The following is a 24,175-nucleotide window of genomic DNA, read 5'->3' as shown; positions in this document are numbered from 1 at the left end:
GGAAGAGACCAAATTAAATGCACACTGATGCGAAAACTAAATTAGTGTCATAAGAATTTCTTTTTTACAAATTATGACAATTACAGGAACCAACCTTAGTTTTGGTTAGCTAGTAAGATTCAGTATTGTGTTGTATGCTTTGCCAAAATTTTTCTCTTTATACTGTATTCAATCAAACTGATGTTTTTTTTTTTTCGTTCAATCATTAATCGATTATTTGCATAATACAAAATTTAGTTCTCCAATATTAATAGATTCTATTAATTTATCCCCTTTCTAAAAAAAAGAACTTTTAAAATAATGAAAATTTATAAAAATATGAAAAGCTGAATATAATAAGATTTCTTAATCTTTCTTTTCAGTGAAACAAATGAGATCTACAGGAAATGGCTAGCTTGATCGGATTCGGATCACATTTCAAAAGCATTTGGATTGAAGTATGATGGATGGCCATGGAAAGAAAAGCAAAGACATGATGCGAAATCCCATAAATTATTAATGTAATGAAGTTATATATGTATAGTAGATTTATGTTTCTAAGTACTGGTGTTTGGAGGGCAGGAAAATTATTGATCTGCTATAGATGAACTCGACCTGGTAGCCCAATTCCTTTCATTTGATTTACGTTTGGAGTTTCATGACTTTAAATGGGCTCATGGGTTAGAAATTATTTGTAATTTAAAATACTAGTAGGTATAATATTTTATTATTTAGAAAAGTTTAACATATTGATCAAATAGTTGTGTTATTTAATTCTATGAAACAACATCTCATTAAAAGATATATCCATATAAAAGGGTAGTTCATTAAAATTATAATTTTTTTACTAAAAATAACAATACATATCAATTAAAGTCTAATGGTTAAATATTTTAAAAAATTTGACTCCTACTCTTTTATTAGTTCGGTATGGTAATTCTTTAATAAAAATTTTATAATTTTTTTATATTTTTATAATTTTATGATTTTTAAATTCTAAATTGATTTTTTAATTTGTTACTAATTTCTAAAATTTCTAAAATTAAAAAAATTTTAATTTCAAAAAATTCTAATTTGCTTTCAATTAAAAAGTAGGTGTCAAATTGAATAAATGTGTGAAGATTGAGAGCTAAATTTGTTATTATACATTATATACAAATACCAAATTTTAACGGATGAGCTATTTTGCTCACTCATCTAACGTACATGGGCTAATTTACCCATTTTTTCAATATCGAGGTTAAAATGCAATCCAATATATAGTTCAGAGGGTTTTGTGGTACTTTTACACAAAGAAATTGCAAGATAAGTCCCTTAGTGTTTTCCTATTATTTTTGTAAGGCCTGCCTCCTATTTTAATTACAACCTACGCCCTTCCGATTTTATATTTATTTTAAAATTTGACATTCCAGCATAATTAATTGTAACATTTGACCCTACATGTTTTTAAGATAATTTTCAAAGGTTTTTGTTAAATATGACTCCTATTTTCAGTCAAATTTGAAAAATAATCTTTCAGTTAAACTTTGTTTACTTGTTTCAATCAAACATTGATTAGTTTAGATTATTTTGTTATTATTTGACCTATGAATTTAGCCTATAAATAGGCTCTTTTACAACATTATAAAAATACACCCATTAGAGATTAGAACTCATAACACATTTAGAGAATTTTGTGTTTACGTTTTGAGGGTTCTTTGTTTTCGGGTTTTTGGGGTTTAGTCTTTATCTCCATCTTTTGTACTCTTCGTTCTTTTGCCATTATAGTAAAATTATCTTTACCCGTGATTTTTTATCCTCTTTGGAGGGGTTTTTCTACGTTAAATTTGTGTGTTCAATTTCTCAATTTATTCCGCTATTTTTCTTATTCGTTGCTTAATCAGGTCGATCCTAACAAGTGGTATCAGAGCTAGTTCAATTTTCATAGATCAATCAATTTAAAGATGGCAGCAACAAGTTTTGAAATTGAGAAGTTCGATGGTGAGACAAATTTCAATCTGTGGCAAGTTCGGATGATGTCAATTCTAGTTCAATTCAGTTTGAAAAAGGTTGTTACTGGGAAGAAGCCTGAGAATCTAAATAAAACAGAATGGGAATAGTTTGACGAAAATACTTTGTCTGCAATCCAGTTGTGCTTCGCGAATACGGTATTGTAGGAGGTATTGATGGAGAAGACCTCATCTGCCTTGTGGAAAAGGTTAGAAACCCTTTATGCGACTAAGTCTCTGGCTAACCGTTTAGTGTTGAAACAACGTCTATTTATGTTTCGCATGAACGAATGTGAGCTTCTTAGAGATCACATCAGTTAACTCATTACTCTTTTAAATGATTTAAAGAACGTTGAGGTTCATATTGATGATGAAGATCAAGCTATGCTATTATTGTGCTCTTTACCTCCTCCATACAAGTCTTTCAAGGAGACCCTGATTTATGGTAGAGACAAACTCTCGTTTGAATATGTGAAGGGTCATTTGTTGAGTAGAGACAAACTCGATAATGAGCTTCATTTGGATAGCAAGACAGATAGGCAAGCTTCCATTTTGGTAGCATCAAAGAAATGAGACAAAAGGTGTAGCTATTGTAAAAAGTTAGGTCATATCAAAGTAGATTGTTATAAACTGCGAAATAAAAGAGCTGCTGAGAGTAACGAGGAACATGTAGCTAGTGCTAATTTTGCCAATGAAATGGTGATGATTTTTGTTAGTGTCAACAAGCGATAACTCCAAGCTCACGTCCGAGTGGATCCTAGATTCAGGATGTTTTTTCCACATGTGTCCCTATAGAGAATGGTTCTCCACATATAGTTCGGTTGAAGGTAGAGTTGTGCACATGGGAAACGATTCATCTAGTAAGGTAATTGGTATTGGTATTGTTAAAATTAAGATGCACGATGGGACGATTAGAACACTCTCAGATGTCAGGTATGTACCTGATTTACGAAAGAATCTCATCTCATTGAGTATTTTAGACTTGAAAGGATACAAAATCAACATCGAGTCGAGCGGCATTAAAGTATCTCGTGGAGTTCTTGTTTTGTTAAAAGGTAAAAGAACCGGCAGTCTTTATATTCTAGAATGTTCTACAGTGACCGGTGAAATTGAATGTCCCTCGTCCGTTACGGAGTTGAAGTCAACTCGTTTGGAGCAGAGGTAACTTGGTCATAGGAGGGAAAAAAGTATGACCGTTTCGTTGAAGAGAGATTCTCTTTTGGATGCAAGTTTTGAAAAGTTAGGGCACTGTGTTCGTGAAAATCAAACCCGGGTTAGTTTTAATTTGACAGTGTACAAGTCGAAGGCTAGAAGTCTTCCAGTTTCTAAGCACAAATTCGACTCAGTTAATTCCCTGCATAGTTCAAGATAGGCTCGTGGTGGGCTTTGGCAAAGACGGCGTTGTGGAAATATGAGTCAAGGTGGAGATTTGTCAAATATGACTCCTATTTTCAGTCAAATTTAAAAAATAATCTTTCAGTTAAACTCTGTTTACTTATTTCAATCAAACACTAATTAGTTTAGATTATTTTATTATTATTTTACCTATGAATTTAGCCTATAAATAGGCTCTTTTACAACCTTAGAAAAATACACCCATTAGAGATTAAAACTCATAACACATTTAGAGAATTTTATGTTTACGTTTTGAGGGTTCTTTGTTTTTGAGTTTTTGGGGTTTAGTCTTTATCTCTGTCTTTTGTACTCTTCGTTCTTTTGCCATTATAGTAAAATTATATTTGCCCATGGTTTTTTTATCCTCTTTGGAGGGGTTTTTCCACGTTAAATTTGTGTGTACAATTTCTCAATTTATTCCACTATTTTTCTTGTTCGTTGCTTAATCGGGTCGATCCTAACAGTTTTCATTTTTAAACTTATAAGTTTAATCCTCCAAGGTTTTAAATGTTTTAGAATTTTGAAATCATAGCTTTATTATTTGCCCAATAAGTTTTTTTGTCTCCACATTTACTATAAATTTTGAAATTTATCTTTTTTTTCTTCTCATTATTCACTATTTCAAAACAACTTTGAAGTTTTTCGAAAATTTTACATCAACTTACTTTTAATGTAATGATCCGAAAGTTAATAGTGTCGGAAATGGAAATTTCAAAATTCCATTTCCGTAAATTGAGCCTATAAATATTATAATTAATATTTACAAGGCTAGTATTAAATTGTATTAAAGTTTGGTCCTTTAATTTTTATGAATTGATAATTAATTAAGGTGTAAAGACTAAATTGTAAAACTTTATCGCTATAGATTTTTAATTAGCCAAAGTATCAAATTGATACTTAAACCAATTGCTATTAGTAGATAGTGTAAAAAGATGGTGGAATCCACCATGTTAGATTAATGGCTTAGTTAATTAAGAAAACTATGTTTTAATTAATTAAAATAAGATTATTTAACATAAATCAAAGTCTAAAAGATAACTTTAAAGCTTGTAATCTTTATTTTTTTCTCCTTCATCACCGAATCTATAAAGAAACAAAGGAGAAAAACCAAGCTAGGGTTCCAAGCATGCGGTCAAAAATTGGATAGGTAATTTAAGTAATTTTTCTTGTAATTTTTATGTTTTTGAGGTCACGTGAGCTTGATTTAACTAGTCCATGTATCAATTTATAAAATTATTCAAGTTTTTGAAAGTTTCCATTGTTGATTTCTTGAGGATTTTGGTGTTAAATTGATAGATTTTAAGCTTAGATGTGAAAAAGGATTAGATTATAAAGTTCAATCCTTAGTTTTGTAAAAAAGACTAAATTGAATAAATTGTAAAATTGATAGTAGAAATAAGAAATAAGAGGTCCTTAATGATAAATTGTGAAATTGGATTTTAATCCAAGGGTTTAAATTGAAAGTTTTGCTTCTCCCATATTTAAGGACTAAATTGAATAAATTGTAAAACTTGTATAAATCAGTGATTGATTGTGAATTGGTCAGAAATAGATAGTACTATATGTTTTGTGATTATTCATAACTAACGTTGACCCAAATCCATCGAGAGGGAAAGGAAAAATCCAATGTGATCGACGAGTAGCTCGGAATTCTGGTTTGTATTTCTATGATCCAGTTCAATTTAATTCTTGTTTGTTAATGTAAAATCGCATGATTTAGTTATGAAGTAAATATATAATAATTGTATAAGTTAAATGAAGATGATTGATATGGTATATCGAGATAGAGGACTAATGAATAGAATAGAAAGTTGTGTGGCTTACTTGATATATGAAATTGAGTTGAGATTTGTTATATACAGTATTGGAATGGTGAATTGATAATGAAATCGGGATTGAAAGAATATGAATTAAACTTATAATGAAATTGGATATTGGTTACTTTTTAAATGTACAGGCTATTCTTCGATTTATCCAATGATGCACTATGTGTACCAATATAATTACTTCGGTATATCCAATGATGCACTATATGTGTCAGCATAATTACTTTGGTATATTCGATGATGCACTATGTGTGCCAGTATATTGTTCTGATTTATCTGATAATGTACTACGCGTATCAGTATAATTATTTCGGCTTGTCCAATGATGCACTGTGAGTGTATTTCCTTTGGTTTATTCGATGATGCACTACAATGCCAAATTAGGATGCAAATTGGTTAATTCATATATCCATCTTGAAATCCGAGTAAGGTTAATAGTATTATATAAACATAATTTGGCTAGGCTATATGGTAGATTGGAATGAAATTTGAACGATCTGGTACAATTTCTCATATATGAATTGTGACATTTGATAACATGTAAAAGACCATGCAGATTGGCTAGAAACGAGCCTTGAGGGTCGATTGAGTATGTACAAGCCAATAGACTCGAAAATGATTGAATTGATGAGATGAAATTGAACATGTAAATTAATGAATGTGTATGTATATATATACGTGAGTATATGTTTATTGTAACGCCCCTAGTTTCATAAGCATGGTATGTTATCTAATGTTAAATAATTTAAGTTAGATCATTGGATAGTTATTGTAATTATATGTGGGAGATTTGGTTTTTGAATATTGTCTTGCGCACGTCTGAATTATTTTTGTTTCAGCTAAATCTGATGGTTAAATTCTATTATTTATTTTAATTGATTTAAATCTTATCAAAATTCTTTTTATTTCTCAACTTAGTAACCACCCATTTCTTCTTTTCTTGCTTTCACGTCTGCTTTTGTTATTTTCATCATCCTCCTCTGCAATTTTTTTCTTTTTTCTTTTCTTTCTTTTTCTTCTTGAATATTTGGGATCTCTTTCAACAGTTTCTTGATTTATTCTCTGGGTGCGTTTCCTTTTTGGTTCAATGTGGGGGTTTAGTGTTGGATTTGTTGCAATTTTGGTTCATCAAAAGTGTAAATTCGACTATTATTTTTCTAATTTTCTAGGGTGTTTTTCAATGGGGTTTGAGTTTAAGTTTGAGTATTTGCATTATTTAATATCGTGTTAAGTATTTTCCATGGTTTTTGGATAGGTGAAAGTTTTGGGAATCAAGTTTCTCCAACGAAATAAGACTCGTCTGGGACACTATTTTTGAGTGGTAAGAGTTCGATTATGATTTTTAGGACTGAAATTTTGGCAAATCATATGTTAATTTTGATCGATTTTAATGGTTAAGTGATGTGATGTGTTAAATGAACGTAGGGTTCATGAGTTTTGGACGTGTGGGAGATTGATTTGGATATCAGGTGTCTGAATGCAACTTAAAAATCGCTTTGAAACTCGATAAAATCACAAAACAGAGGCTGTTACGAAACTGCCCAGTTTCTACACGGCCGTGTGGTAGGCCGTGTGAGGTACACGACCGTGTGCAATTCTATAAACCGTGTAGGTGGCACAGGCTAGGCTTTTGGGCCGTGTAGGCCACATGATCATGTGGGCTTTTTTGGCCAATTTTAGGGACCAGATAGGGGTCGTTTAGAGGATTTGATATTTGGGTTTGAGGATATTATAAGAGTCAAAAAAACCGTAAGTTTAGCATGTAAGCTTGTATGTGTATCATTAAAAGCATGATAAACATTGTATGATGAAATTTAACTATAAGATATGTTATGCATAAATGAATTTTGTACGTAAGCATGTCATCTGTTTATGATTATATTATGTATAAAATATATGTATGTTTTGTTTATGCATAGGGTAGGATATGATATATTGGACGAAGTGTATATAGTACTATTTACTACAAATATGGTAGCTAAACCGCAAAATTATGTGTAAGGCAGCCCAACTGCAATTATAAGGTGGCATACCGCCACATCATGGTGTCATTAGATGGACGGGCTTATGTAGTCCAACATGGTGTGATTCGTTGGATTGTGTTGGTGTGTAGCGAATAGGGGTAAGATATATTACGTATGATATGTTTAATATGATATAGCATGAAATGCCACCGTATGTAAAGTTATAATGTGATAAGATATGAATAAGCTGAAATTTATGCGATATGTGATATACTGTATATATATCATTGATGTATGATCTTTGAACTTTGGGCCAAAATGCACACTGGGCTATTAGCTCACGTTTTTGTTTGTTTCAGGTGATCCCCTAGCTTAGCTTTGGACTGCGTCACTAGAGACTCGGATTTCACGGTTTTAATATACTATATTATGGTTTTATTCTATGTGTTTAAATCGAACATTTCGGACTCTATTGTGGTTTATTAATTTTTGGACATTTTATGTTTGTTTAGTTCACAAGGTTTAAAATGGATAGTTTAAATAAAGCTCAAGTGATAAATAATTCTTCCTAAAGAGACCAAAACGAAACTTTAAGTTTTCAAGTAATTGTTGCTGCAAACTAAGTTTGAGTGATAATACTCTAGAACGACATATTTTATGTGCTAATTGCATGTTTATTTTGAGTATGATTCTACTAATTTGGGTTATTTTATGGTCTTTTATCTTTTAGGGATTAAATTGAAGGCAAAAGTATATTTGAAGGCGAAAAGCGTGAATTTGGAAATAAGTGGGCCAACATGCGAAGTAGGAGAGAAGTGGTGCCGAAAATGCAAAGTGTGGAAGGCTTTTGGGGCAAAAATACAAAAGAAGAAATTTTATAGCACAAGACTCTATTTAATGTTTAATTATATTAGGATAATTATTAAGGATAATTATTTAGATTTAAATTTAAGATTTATTTTTATTTATCTTTAATTATCTTTTAGAATTTAATTAGGAATAGGCTAGGTTTCTTAGTACTATAAATAGGGGATGAAGTGATACAAATTTTGTCCATCTTTTACTGTAAACACTCTCTCCCCTATAAATTTAGTCTTTTTTGTTCTTTCCATATTTTCTTTCAATAAAAATTCCCTTTTCATTATTTTTTGTTTTTCCCAAAAAATCATGAGCTACTAAATCTGATCTAGCCGAAGGTTTTCGAAATTCCCCAAAAAGGTTCATGAGGCTTAAAATCCGCACTTAGCCTTCTCAACAGGGTCTTCATCGCTTCTCCGCATTATGAGGCTGACGCTTCCGTCCATGTCCCTTAATAGGTGATTTTTTCAACTTGTGCAATGAATGGCCGCTTTGTACATTTTGGAAAGGTTGCACAGTCGGTCCATTGGCTTTCTGCATCAGAGGTTGACGAGTCCAAGAGACAAAATGGCATGGTATTCGTCATTGGGAAGTGATGATCTAGCAGAAGATAGTCCCACAAAAGCGATTATTGGCTAGAGTAAGGTTCTGCCAAATCATAAGTCTAAATCCTTGAAGCTGGTGGTCGTAAGCGTCCTCTTCCACTATAAATGGCTTATTCTGCTTGAAAAGGGTCACTTAAAAGTCAAGGATCGAACTCAAGGCAAATCGAGACAACCGGAGGCTAGAAATCCACCATAAGAAATCTTTTTCTCAACTTTATTTTTACTTTTAATTTCTGAAATTTCAATTCAACTTTTAATTTCGTTTTTATTTTATTTCACTTCCAGATCAAAACTTTAAAATTTTATTTTTTTTATTTTTTTCAGGAATGCAGGTTTTTTTGGGCAAGATTCTGTCCAGGATTTCGAGAAACAAGCATTTGTGCAATCCGATCCCTGAGGATTTGACCCTACTTCCCCTTTACTATTCTTTTTCATTGTTTAATAAGGAATCATATATTTTTTGTGCTCTTAAAGACCGCATCATTCATTAAAAATAACTTTAGCGGGCTACATTTATAAGCGAATTTAACTTGATCTTTTGACATGTTTAAACTGTTTTTTTTTTCAAAAAGCAAGACAATGAAGTTTTAACCTGGTTGAATTGGTTCTTCAAAACAACAGTACTTTCTTTTATCTAGTTATGTAACCTCTTCCATAAACCGACCGTAATGTCTAGGCCGGGTTTGGGGTGTTACATTTATAAATGGTGATATTAAATGATCAAGTATGTATAAAGTGAAGTCTATATGGAAAATGGTTAGATAGGTGCAAGAAAGTAAGATATGAAATAACCAAATGAATTGATCACTAAGTCTATGTTACAATTTGGTATACGAATTAGTTGAACAATAGACTTGAATTGATTATTTACATTTGAAAAATATTTATGTTATATTGATTTGAAGTATAGAAATACCATTGAGTTTTATAGCTCAGTGTATGATTTGTTTTTCCGTGTATAGGTTAGGTCCTAAACGAGATTCCCAAGTACTGACTTCAGCATCCAATCAAGATCCCGAACTCGAAAATGTTTGTATAAATCTATTTTGTTGGTTATAAAACATGTACCTAGGTTGAGTCAAATTTAGTATATAAAGTTATGTGTATATACACTTATGGTTTAACGGTTAATGTTAGAATTTGGTTGAATGTATATGGCTTGTAATGGAATTAAAGGTAGTTTGAATTGGTATGAAATGTTGCAAATAAATATATATGAAGTTGGTGAAATAGGTAAGTATGTAAATGATTTAAATGGTTTGCAACAGGTAAATGGCTTGTAGGTGGTAATGTATTGGCTTAATATTGTATAAGGTATTGAGTTGCAGGAATTGAGGCTATATAGTTGCAAATATTGGTTGGTTAAAGTTTGAATCTGTTTAGAAACTTGGTTGGAAAATTACAGGTTGACAATCATTATAAAATTATAGAAACAATATGTGACGTTGTGACGAGAAAATGCTTATAATGTCGTGGCGAGATGAGGAACCCCGTCGTCTAGACAAAATCAAACAGTTTGTCACATCGAGATGAGGAACTCCCTCACGTCGTTATGTCAATCCTGTATTTTGAAACTTTTGCAATTTTGTCCTGATTCTATCTCGAGTTAACCTTAAAGCTTCCATAAACTTGTATAAGACCCGAGAATGTTTACTTATCATATTGTTTGCTTATGATGTTTGTATTTGAATGTTAAATGGTTTGAATTGTGTTGATTATAACATTAGTTGCTTTAGCAACGAATGTGGCACATTGTAGCTCGGACCCGACAATGGAGTCGGATATAAGGTGTTACATTTTAAATGCTCTTACAAACCTATAATATTTTTTAAAATCTAAAATGTAGAAAAAATAATTATTAAAAATTAAAATTGAAATACCATTTTATCAATAATATTAAAACTAAATTGTTTTAACAAATATTTGAAATAAAATTTTTATATAATTTTTTTGGAACTTCTTAAAAATTTTAAAACTATTTTTATGTTTTTTGTTTTCTATTTAATGCTCAAAAAATAAAATATATATATTATAAAAAGATTAATTTATAAAAAAAATTTATGCATTTTAAAAGTTTAAATCAATTTTAAAAAATTTCAAAGCTCAAAATAAATATCTTTATCAAATTTTAAATAGATTACATAAGTTAAAAATAAATTTGTATGATTATGACTGTTAAATATTTTAATTGTTATTTAAATAATAACAATTTTATAAAAATCATCAGCAACTCAAGTATTGCAGGGGAAAAGAATGTGTGTGTGTGTTTGTATATATACTGAAGAATTTATGGAAATTATCTTAGTTGGCTGCGTAAAATATTGACAAGTGGCCCTTTCTTGTGTATTCAAAGCATTTAATATATTTGATTAAAGCATTTAATTTTTTATTTATTTACTTTGAAATTTTAATTCAAGTAGAATTTGTAAATTATTAAATTTCTTTCTTAAAGTTACCAAATAAGTATAGTAAATACAACTAATCCTATATGTATACATTTATGGAAATTATCTTAAAATATTGACAAGTAAAGCATTTAATATATTTGGTCTTAAATGTCAATCATTTAATTTTATTTTATTTTTTTTATAAAATTTCATTTTTAAAGTTACCAAATAAGTTTACTTGATTTACGTATAGTGAATATAATTAATCATGTCATGAAAACTTAATTTAGTGGCACGTGATATATCTTTCGTGATGATATATATTTATTTTCATTATATAAAATTTATTTACCTAAACTTTTTTAATATTATTAATATATTATATTTAAACTTTTAAAGATTGCGTAATATCCAAAATTTGTTCTTTTTACGTTCACTATATATTTTTAAATAATAAAATCATTATCACTTTTAATCTATTAATGTTTTTAATTTGTGTTGAACGAATTTTATTTTTAAATCATTTTCACATTTAATATAATGTAAAGTTTTTATATCCAATGATTAAACTTACAATTATACATAATAAACCATTGTAATTTTTAAGATTATTTATTAAGTTATTACTAAATTAAATACACTATTAAGATTGAAATAGATATTTAAAATAATAAATTATTTGGTGGTCACAAGTATTTAGATTTATTAATTAATAATTAAAATTAAGTTACAAATTATATATAATGATATTACCAATAAAGAAAATGGATTTAGGTTTTCTTTGGTTTGTAAACTTTTGATTTATCAATGAATAAACATTTTAAAGCAATTGAGATAAATTATTTATTTGTAAAATTTAATTTAAATATGAAAATCCCATGCATACAATCAATTTCTTTTTCTTTTTGACATAAAGTTAAGATAGAGACATAACCCTTACAATCTAAAAATATAAATATTAAAAAATACATCCATAAGTCGAAAGTGCATTCCATCCAGCTTTTTGATTTGATTCCAAAACAAAAACTAGGTGTTTAGTGTGGAATAATTACCTTTTTCTTTAAAGGAAATGGTCCCTTTGCCTTGTATATCTATCACTTTAATTGATTGAAGTTTGAGTGGCAATGAGAATATGGAATTCTCCATGTGAGTTAGGTAATTGCCAAATATAAGCCTTCCATTAAGGACACGATGGAGACCTACAAAATAAGGACCAAAGGTAAACAGATTACACCAATTGGTCCATTGTAACAATAATGTTATGTATAGTGCTAAACACACTAAGTTATACTAAATTATAGATAAATGTAACAATTTTTTTTAAATGTTGATATAATAATTAAATTTAACTTAAAATCGTAAAATTGAAGTGTTAAATATTATAATATTTTGAATTCAAATTTTATTAAATGTAGATATTCTTTTAAAATTTTGTATGAAGATAAAATTACTTTTGGTAACTTTAGAATTGAGTTGGAACATGGATTGGTCGTCCTCACCATTTCCAGCAACAGGATGAAATTTGTATATGGTCAATGCTTTCATGGCTGTATTTTTCTTGAATTTGTGTTCTTTTTGGAGATAAAATTTTCTGTTGAATCATAAAGGACTGAGATTTGTTCTCAATATATATACGTGAAGTTTTTTTTTTTAATTTGATTTAGTTGAAATATGTTTTTGTTAAAGTTGTGTGACTCAAATACCTGTTAAAATAAAATATAAGAGACAAAATAGTGGGATCTGTGAGAGCAGAGGCTGAGGGCCGAAGGTGTTTTAACCTTATTGCATTACTTCTATTAGATTTTGATTAGAATATGATTTTACAAACCTATAAATAGACATAGTCTATACTCCTCTTGTATCATTTGAACTCGACATAGTAGATTTTCTTCTCATCTGTTCGTGATTTTTTTCCCGACATGGTTTCCACATAGAATTTTGTGTGTTCTATTTTCTTTCTTTTTTTGCAATTTATTGTCATTATCGACGTTCAACTTTCACAGTTTTATTGTTAAATTTGAAAGTAATATTTAAATTAAATTTAGAAGTGAAATTAATAATATTCAGAATATCAATATCAAAGAATATAGAAAAAAAAATTTGAAAAAATGTAATAAATAAAACAAAGTAATATCCAAATTAGCTGAGGAAATGAGGAAATAGATATAAAAAATAGCAGTGAAAATAAAAAGTCAGAGAAATGGAGGGTATTTTTTTCAGAAAATAAAAGAAATAAAGAAAAAGGGAATGAAGACAAAAGGGGTTAACTAACTTGAGGTCCCTCTCATTATTTGGATTTTTTAATAAAAAAGTGACACACGACATTTTATAATTGGGTCACGTATTGCGACAAATCAAAAGTTAACACTGTCACTTTAGAGATATCAAATTGATTAACAACGTAAAAGTACAAATACAACATTAAAAGATTAATCAAAATTCAAGGAACAAATATATCATTATCTCTAAAAAAATTAAAGAATAATATTTAATATATGATTAAGTTATGAATTTCATGCGCTATCCATGTATAATAAAATGTTAAATTTTCACCCAAAAAAATGATAATTCATCATTAATTAAAATAAAAAGCAATAAATAAATTACAAATAAATATCAATAACTTAACATAATTGTATTAATTAATAACTATTACAATATGTTTAATTCACCTTGTAATAGGCTAATTTTGGCCTAGCCCAATCTATAGAATAAAACTCAAAATAAATAAAATATCCAAGTCCAATACAAATTTAAAACCCAAATCCTAAAATTAACCGAAATTAACCCTAGGCCCAAATTAAACCCTAACCCACAAAACCTAAAACATTTTCAGCTAGAAGAAACCCTAGGTCTGCCTAATGCTAGCCGCCGCCTCCACCTCCACGTCAACACGCCTGTACACCACCAAGTGCCAGCAAACACCTCCGTACCTGCAAAAACAGACAGCAACAACAGAAGATAGCAGCACAAAAGAACAAAAAGAACAAAAAAGAAAAGGGTTGTAATGGTTCGGCTATAAAGCCATGAACCTTTCGTTGTATTTTTTTTACATACACGAAATATATACAAATATCAAAGAATCAAAAAAAAATTCTAAAGGTTTTTCTTTCATCTTGTTATATTCTCTTTTTTCTTTCTATTTCACTCTGTTGTTGTTTCATTTTTTTTTTACAAAACAAAGAGTAATAAACGAAAGTATAAAAAGGGAGGGCGAACTAACCTGACTCTTCGAATCTCGATGCCATGGGTTGCCGAGGTTCGTCGTTTCTGATGAAAAAGGACGCCTTTAGGCTTGGAAGCTGAAAAAAATAAAAATAAAAATAGTTTTTTTATTTTTCGACCCCTGTGTACGGCGGCCGCCACGGTGGACCGACAACCGGAGCTAGGCCGGCCATGGGGGTTGAGGGAGAGAGTTGAGAGCTCTTTCTTTTGTTTTTTTCTGAAGAAGAGGTGAGAAAATGAAGAATTTTTTTTTTTGATTTAAATAGATTAAGCAAAACGGCGTCGTTTTGCTTTTTAAGGGCTAAAATGGCGCCGTTTAAGGCTGACCCGTGTAACCCGACCCGCTTGAGCCAGGATCTGCGTGTTTTTTATTATTGGGATATTTGCTAGTTTAGTCTTTCTATTTTTTATTTTTTTGCAATTAAGTCTTTTTTTATAAGTCTTTTTTTATCTTTAATTTTGGCCTTGTAATTTATTTCAGTTTTCAATTAAGTCCACCTTGAAGCTGCGCGTTTTCGAGGGGGATTATTTCTCATTTTGGTCCCTCATTGTTATTCACGCATTCAATCTGGTCCTTTTCTTTTATTTTATTTCAGATTTGTCCCAAAATTTTGTTTGAAGGTTCGATTTAGTCCTTTTTTGCTATTTTTTACTATTTTGTTATTAAATTCACTAACTTAATATATTATTACTATTATTATATTTCTGTTTATATTTATTTATCTAACTTTTCTTAAAAATACATTTATTTTATTATATCTTTTCATTATTATTTTTTATCTATATCCTTTTAACTATAAATTACTCATTATTTATATTAATCTTATTATCTTTTTTTAATACACGTATCTTATTTTATCCTCACTTTTATTTTTATTATTTATTTAGTTATATCTTTTATATAAAATTTAAAATTTAGATATTTTATTATGTTATTATTAATATCATCATCATTATTATTAATATTATTTTTTTAAAATTGTTTTACACAATATTTATTTATTCATTTGTTTAATATTAGTTTTTTTTTAGTTTCAAATTTTTAGTTTTTGCTTATTTATTATTATTTATTGGCTTGTTTATTTTTATTCTTGCCCTTATTATTATTATTTTTTATTTATTATTTTACTTTCAATTTTTGTATTATTCATTATTATTGTTATTAATATTGCTATTTATATTATCATTTTCATCATCATTATTATTGTTTATGCATATTAACATTATGATTTATTGATGTCATTGCTATATTTTATATCTTATTATGTATGTCATTGTTACTTCAAATGTATGTTGCACTATCATTATTAACCACGCATGACCTTTTAAGGTTTAAACAATTTTTTTTAATATAATCAATTAATCGTATATCTTTTTAAATATTTCATTACTTTTTATCCAAATTCGTAAAAAAGAGGAATTTTGAAAATAAGCAATATTTCGTATTTTGAGAAAACGAGAAATCGTACCCTCACTTACGGGGTTTCGATTTTCTCGTTGAACTGTCAAATATCCTTTCAAATTAAAATACATTATTTTTAAATAAAAAAGGCAATATTCCGTGTTTAGAAACTCGAGAAAGTCGTGCCCTAACTTATGGAGTTTCGATTTTTCTCGATGAATCTAAATAACTGAATATCCTTCTAAATTAAAACACGTGGGATTTCAAAAATAAAAAAATAAAAACAAGCTCATTCTCAAAGGTCCAAGGTGTCGTGTCCTAATTTACGGGATGTGACTTTTTGTTATCTCGAGACGAGATGATCTTTAACGTTGTTTTGATTTATTCAAGCCCTTTTTAGTAAAATTAACATTAATAAAAAAGGGATCGTAATGCAATTTCTTTTGAGTTTTTAAAGACGTTAAGACATTAATTAATTAATTAGGTACCAATTTTGGGCGTGTCGAGGGTGCTAATCATTTCTCGTACGTAACCGACTCCCGAACCCGTTTTCTTAAAATTTGTGGATCAAAATGTTCTATAAGGTGGCTCAATTACACCTAAAAAAAAGATTGGTGACAACTCAATTTTCGTTTTAAAGTCGATCTCCGTTTTTCAAAATAAAAATGATTTCGACAGTGTTCATAGGTGGTAGTAGACGACGATGGAGGTGACGGAAGAAGGCTGAATTTTGGGTTTTTATTTTTCTGCTTTTTGAATCTGGACGAGAGACTGAGACCGAGACTATGAGAGAGAGGAGATGATTGTGAGGGAGACGAGAGAATGAATCAGAAATGTTAATATATAACCAGGCTAAAAGCAAATTATTTTAACATTAAATACTATATAATATTTTTCATTATATAATTTTCCATTAAATCTAAAAGATGATTGTTTAATTATATTTGCAAATAATTTCTTAAGTTTAATTTCTTAAATATATTTAATTCTGACAGCATAACTATTTAATCCTTGTGAACTAAACGTGGCGTCGAAGTTAATAACATATGCAATACAATGTTAAAATACAGAGACGAAGTCAAAAACTTTTCTCGAGATTCCAGAATTAAGTTGCATATTTTTATGAGAATTGAAATGTAATTTTACAATTTTAATAGTTTATATATTTATATTTTTTAAAAGAATAAATCAAATTTTTATCATTTTTTGGAAGATAAAGTGTACTTTTATCTTTTACTAAATTAAAATATTGTAAAATTTAAAAGGCCAAAAGTTAAATTATACATTTTAAGAGCTATGTTAAAACATGATATATTTTGAGAATTTAAACATTAATTTACTTCAAGAGTGTGATTGATTAGGTATATTTGTCGTTTCAACTTATTATAAAAAAAAGATTAAAGGATATATTTATCTTTTGGTTTTTTAATGTTTTTATAAAAATAAAGAGAATTACTCATTAAATTCTGTCTATTTAATTTAATTATAATCCTATTCTATTTTTACAAAATGATCTTATTCTATTGCAATAAATCAAATATTCAAAGATGCTACACAAAAGATGAGAGAGCTCAACCTCTCGACATTTTTGCAATTAAAGATACAAGGAAACCCAAAATTTAGACAGAATTGAGCTGCCCAGTCATAAGCCTGTTTAATACAAGTCAGTAAGCTTGGCCTAATCTCATAACAAATTCTAAAACTTATATAAGTTTTTTGCACAGGTTGCAATTGATTAAATTTTAGGATGGTATATGTTCATAATATTATTTATTATTTAAAATATTATTATGTTTTAAAAATTTGGATAGTATTTCTATTAGTTTAAACACATAAATTTTTAAATGATTAAGATATATTTATAGGTAGAATAATAGGAATATGCTGAAAAACAAATTTTTTATTTATAGATTTACTTTATTTTTAGAGAAAGAAAAAAGTTTCCATTGTCACATTAGTGAAAACGCATCCTTTAAGATGCGTTTTCAAAAGAAAGAATAAAAACGCATCTTACGGTAATTATTCTAACTGTAACTTTTCTAATGGCTAAAAATATTTCAACAACCATAACTTTTCCAATACAAACCCCTCTAAACTTAATTTTTTTCAACCAAAAATACTCAATACTCATTCCTCAATCCTAAATTCTTAATCATCAATTCTCAATTCTTAGTTATTTTTTAATTCTTTTTCTGAATTTTATTTTCTTCAATTTTATTTTATTCGTTATAATTTTTAAATAGCAAATCAACTTATTTGTTTGGATGGCAAACATATCTCCGATATTCAATTACAAACGGTAAGAAAATTAGTTATTATGATGTTTAGATTTTTTTTTTATGTTTATATATCAACCCGAATGTTGGATTTTGGAGACGTACATAAACAATTTAAGCAAATGTGCATCGAATGTCATTTATGAACACTTGTGAGACACATGATTTTTAAACGTGACTTCGAGCCTAAATGGGTTTATAATTAATAGGCAAAAAGCTAGAACTTAATTATAAATCATTTGAGCCTCAACTACATATGTCTAATCGGTCCCTCTGCTAGCTCGTTGAAACTAGAAATGAATTGCGTGTTTGAATATAAATGAATGGAATGAATAGGAAAAGAGAAATGAGAAACATTCAAGAATGATTATGGTTTTCTCTGAAATGGAGAAATGGAATCATTTGGAAATGAATATAGGTTTCCAAAAATATAAATTGAAATAAAAATGAAAATGGAAATGATTCATTTTCAATCCTATACGGATTACTTAAAAAATGACTGCAGGAATGAGTTTATGTTTTTGGACTATTTTGAAGCCCGAAAATAAAAATAAACCATCGGTCATAGTGAACATGTTAAGTTGTGAAATATTTTTTTAAAAAATAAAACCTAAATTAAAATCCTAAATCTACTAACTAAACCCTAAAAACAGTACAGGTTGTGGCTCGTATTTTCAGCCGAACAAATAGCAACGTTACGATGAGAAGCTTCCCGACGTTGTGATTATGGACGACGTAGTGGCGATGCGAATGGGGGGACGTTGCAACGTGGCAACATGTTCCCCACATAAATTAGGTTTCTTCTCCTAGTTAAACTCTACTATTTTTCCCAATTAAACTCTTATTACTCCAGGGATATTTTAGTATGATTAGACCTCTAACCTTAGCCTATTTAAAGGGGCTTTATATCCCTATTTTTTGCGACCAGCCTATTTAAAGGGGCTTTATATCCCTATTTTTTGCGGCCAATTAAGAGGAAATTAAAGATATATATTATAAGGCTTTTCTTTTGAGGGCGACAAGATATAGTCGCATATGGAGTTTTGGTGAGAGTTTGAGAGAATTTTGTGAAACCCTTTTTGTGAGAGCTTTGGGTGTGAGCTTTGTATTCGGGGCTTGGGTTTTTGTATTCTCATTATACTCTCGTTTTGTTTACTTTATTAATGTTAAGTAGATGCCTCATTTGCCCATGGTTTTTTGTTCTTCTTTGAGGGGTTTCCACGTAAAGCATTTGCGTTTGTTCTTCTCAATTTTTACTATATCTTTGTTTATACAGGTCGGTCCCCAACAAATGGCTTGGCCAAAAGCTCCAGAGCTTAACCTATGCTTAACTATATATAGGCAAAGTTGTTCAATTTAGGTCAAATACAAGCCTTAATCACACTAAATATAGATTGTGCAGACTAAAACACCCTTAATTAATTTTTCCCTCCATTAAACATGTGTCGTGACACACAACTTCGAATAATAATTCTAGAATTGGTTTAGTTGTGTTGCGACCCCAAAAGTTTATGTTGCAACTCGACCGTCATTCCTGATGCTTTTGGGCTTAAAAATAGGTGTCTTGCACACTTAATGAAGCTCATTAAAATCACCTTAAGGTCGGCATTTGCCCAATAAGTCAACTAACTCGAAATATGGTGCAAAAACACTTATTTTGCAATAATTTAACTTTAAGCTAAGAAAACTGAAAATGCAATAAAATATACTAAAATAGCTAGAAAACAAACTCATTAAATGCCAAAAAGTACTTAAATTGCCACTACAATTTGTTGTGGTAGGCCAACGGTATAATCACCAAAAAATGCACTAAGAATGAGGTCAAAATATGTTACTTTTGACACTTATCAAATATCAAACTAACCCTAAAGCAGAAATCTTGCATTGGCTTTTGGGTATGGCTACTTTGATCACTTATGCAAATATACTTTGTCTTTTATTAGAAAAAATACCATAAAGGTTCTTGTATTAAGTGTTAGACTGCAATTTACTCTCTTTCACTAAAAAAATGGGTAATAGTCCCTATAAGTTAGATAAAAAATTTAATAGAAAGAACTAATGTAATAATTAAAGAGCTACACATGATGCCATGTGTGCATCATGATGATGTACATGGACCTGTTTTTAACAATAGAAATAAATGATACTTTTAATAAAATAACTAATTTGCTATTTGATTTAATATACAATAACTAATTTATCTATTTTTTATATAAAATATATAAATTACAATTTAACTCTTAATACAAAAACCTGCATCATTTTATTTTTGTGTAGGGAGAAATGTAATTGAATAGAAAGGATAAATGATATGCAATGTGGTGAAGGTGTTTTCCTTTAGGCTTTTTTTACCTAAATAATACAAAAAATAAAATTAATAACTGAAATGGTATGCCCATAAGATTATTTACCAAAATGGTATAGTTTTACTTGTGCCGCCTATCAAATTGACAGCATCGGACTAAAATATAATGATCTAAAGTATTCAGGGACCTATTATGCAATTTTTTCATTTAGAATGGCGGCTAAAAAAAGGGAAAGGGTGCCGCTTGACAGTGTAGCGGTACTAAACTTTAAATATGGCCAATTGCCTTGTAAGCCCTCCTTATTTATTATTTTCTTTTTATTCTCCTTCAGCTCACTATATTATGTTTAAACAAGCCCTTAACCTATTTTTGTAGTTAAATAAGCCCTTAACTTATGGTTTTTACTCATAGAAGCCCTTTATTTTAATATTAAAGTAAATATATTTTACCCAAAGTAAAACTATTTAAAAAAATATAAACTAATTCACATTTTATGTTGATGTGAATGGTTTATTAAATAAAAAAAATTTAAAATTTATTGAGAGTGCTTATATACATGATATTCTTAGCTACTCTTTTAAAAATTTTGATTACTTTTTTAGATTTTATGTTGATGTTAAAGTGTATATAATTTTTATTGCATTAACAAAAAATTAAGATAAGAGCTTGAACTTCAAAATATATTTACTTTAATATTAAAATAAATGACTTTTATGAGTAAAAATCATAAGTTAATGGCTTATTTAACTATAAAAATAAGTTAAGAGCTTGTTTAAAAATAATATAATCAATTGAAGGGGAATAAAAAATAATAAATAAATAGGACTTACAAGACAATTAGCCATATTTAAAGTTTAGTGCTGCCACAATACCAGGCAACACCTTTTCCTTTTTTTTTTTCTAACAATCACTCTAAATAAAAAAATTGCATAACAAGTTCCTAAATTTGACACACGGCATCAATAAAACTATACAATTTTAATAAATAATTTTATGGACATAACATTTCAATTATTAATTTTATTTTTTTGTATTATTTAGGTAAAAAAGCGCTTCTCATATTTTAATCTAGTGTTATATTATAGGACAAAACAAGCCACCTACCGTTTTCTGATTCTCCATTGTAATAATGCCATGTTGATGTATCTCTCAACCTTGGAAGAGATGCTGTACGTTACTTTTTCTGGTTTTTGAGGATTGGACGTTACTAATTTAAACACAGAATTGTTCAATTTTTGTTTTTACTTCAAATTCAAATAATAATAAAAATGGTAAGCTGCTAATAATCTCCACTTGATAGTAAAAAATTAATATCTATTTCAAATAATTTCATATCCCACCTCCAATTATAGAAAAACAAGATGGTGGTGTTAATCTTTTAACTAATTGGGCCATCTCCATTTGACAACACTAGCCTTAACCTTCCTAATCAGTAGAGCAGAAAAGTCCCACCTACCACCTATGGGGGGCAATAATGGGAAAACACTGCAGCAGCCAATTTTCTATAAATTGAAGAGGCCATAAACACTGTTAAATGCAGTGAACAATTTGGATACAACAATGGTGGTGAAGGTGTATGGCCCAGCCTTTGCTTCTCCAAAGCGAGTGATTGCATGTCTTATTGAAAAGGAGATTGAATTCGAGACTGTCCCTGTTGATTTGCTTAAAGGAGAGCACAAAGACCCTGAATTTCTCAAGCTCCAGGTCACCTTCTTAAGCACCCACCTTTTTTTTTTTTGTTAAAGAACTCCAGTTTTCAGTGAAAATTAATGTTAAACAATCAATCATCTCAATCTCTTCTTTGCAGCCTTTTGGAACAGTTCCTGTCACTCAAGATGGAGATTATGTTTTATATGGTAATTTATCTCCTGTTTTTCTTACATGTAGATTCAGATGCTATCTTCTCCCCCAAATTTTTTAGGGTCTTTGAGAATATATAAGATTAAAATAAAGGGCACTAAAAATTTATTCTTATTGATTGATTTTTTTCTCTATTAAAAACTAAATATATTTAGTTGTATTATTAAGTGGTATGCATATTGATAAGTAAAAATCAATTTTTAACAATAAAAATAAATAAATTTTTTATAAAATAATCAATTTATTAAAAAATTGATTTATTTATTATTTAGTAAAAATGGTAAAATACAATTTTACTTGCCCTTTTATCAAAGTGGTTGACTGGTTCCAGCGTTTCATATTATAATGTAAGTGGTAGTCCTTTTCCTAGAAAACAAAGAAAGCAGTGGTGCCGGTGAATTCCATATTTTTATAATATAGAGAATACGATTGATAGAAGTGCCTAGGAAGACTTTAATTTGTGAGTGCTGACTCTTTAAGTCTTTAGCAAAGAAAGATGACATTCTAAACCACTTTCTTAAAAACAAATCTTTCTTACTTTAATATTCATAATAATTAAACAGCACCAAATGATGATTTTTACAATTTGAGTTTTTGCAGAATCCCGTGCAATCATAAGGTACTATGCAGAAAAATACAAATCACAAGGGACTGATCTACTGGGAAAGACAGTAGAGGAAAGGGGTCAAGTGGAAAATTGGCTAGAAGTTGAGGCACACAATTTCAACCCATCAATTTACGCCTTGACCCTACATGTGATGTTTGCTTCCAAGATGGGGTTCCCTCCTGATGAAAATTTGATCAAGGAAAGCGAGGAAAAGCTAGGCAAAGTGCTGGATATTTATGAGGAGAGGCTGTCAAAGAACAAGTACTTAGCCGGTGATTTCTTCAGCCTTGCTGACCTGAGCCACCTGCCATTTACTCAGTACTTGGTGGGTCAAATGGGAAAGGAATACATGATAACCAGCAGGAAGCATGTGAGTGCTTGGTGGGATGATATTAGCAGCAGACCGTCCTGGCAGAAGGTTCTCCAGCTCTATGCTCCTCCTTTCTAAGAAATGAAAATGATGCAATCTGGGGATGGGATCTTTTCAATACTGTCTGCTTTGTTGTTTAGCAGTTTGGTTTGGTTTGGGGTCTGGTCTTTGTCTGTTTTAAGAGGCCAACTAGGTATCCTATGTTAGTTACAGTTCAATAAAATGTTGATAGGGGTAGGGGGGTTACAGTTATCGTTGTGTTTGCGTATGTTTGATGTTATGAATAAAGATGAAGAAATCCTGGAGATATCAAAGAGAATCAAGTGCTCAATTGAATGTGCTTCAAAGGCAATTTTTTTCTTTTATTTTCTATGGTTTTATTACTTAATTGATATTCTTTTCGTTGGTTTAAATTTCCGAAATAATTGTCCAAAAGGTTTTGGTAGTGTTGGCATTGGCATTAATAAAAGTTGAGGTTAATAGTAATGCGATTAACATAATTTAAACCCAAATCACATTTAGGATGATAAACACCTTATTCATTAAACTAATACAAGATTAAAGTTAATTATAGTGTTTATTTATTGTTAATAATTTATACAAAATTTATGATTATAAGTAGTGTAAAAAAGGTAAATTATATTTACTATGATATCAAACAAGTGAAGTGGCTTAAAAAGTCAGGATCCTACCATTTAATTCCTCTTTAGCGAATTTGCTGCTCATTGAGCTTAGCTTTATCTAATTTTCGTAAACACATCACTTTCTTTTACCGTAGGAACGAGGTAGAAGCTTATTAATTATATTCATTCAATTTGCATGTAAAGATACATAATAAAAACTTAGATATAGTAATTACTCATTCAATTTGCATGGAAAGATACGTATTAAAATTTAATAATAATTTAGTTTTAAACTTAATAACAATATTTATAATAATTTAATAATATAGAGTGTTTAGAGCAGTGCCATGAACAATGCCCACTACTATCTGGCATAACTCATTCCCATAACTTGGGTCGTTTTATCCAAAAAAGTCCTTTAAAAAATATAATTACAAAAATGTACCGTTTATTGGGTTATTTATTGGATTAGGCCGTTTTCCATCAAAACGCGTCCATGTCAGC

At 29.3% G+C, this 24,175-nt stretch overlaps 1 protein-coding gene across 1 annotated transcript; it reads left to right on the top strand.

Moving 5' to 3' along the window:
• Window positions 1–21,368: 21,368 nt before the first annotated feature.
• LOC107924433 (glutathione S-transferase F9) lies at window positions 21,369–23,367 on the top strand. Its single transcript, XM_016854879.2, has 3 exons — window positions 21,369–21,915; window positions 22,019–22,067; window positions 22,672–23,367. The coding sequence occupies exons 1-3, from the start codon at window positions 21,772–21,774 to the stop codon at window positions 23,124–23,126; spliced, it is 648 nt and encodes a 215-aa protein (XP_016710368.1). The 5' UTR covers window positions 21,369–21,771; the 3' UTR covers window positions 23,127–23,367.
• Window positions 23,368–24,175: the final 808 nt, after the last annotated feature.

The sequence above is a fragment of the Gossypium hirsutum genome, chromosome A11 (assembly GCF_007990345.1).
Source record: "Gossypium hirsutum isolate 1008001.06 chromosome A11, Gossypium_hirsutum_v2.1, whole genome shotgun sequence".
In the NCBI taxonomy this organism is placed as follows: domain Eukaryota; kingdom Viridiplantae; phylum Streptophyta; class Magnoliopsida; order Malvales; family Malvaceae; genus Gossypium; species Gossypium hirsutum.
Note: the sequence above shows the minus strand (reverse complement) of the source record. Positions and strands in the feature narration are given on the sequence as shown.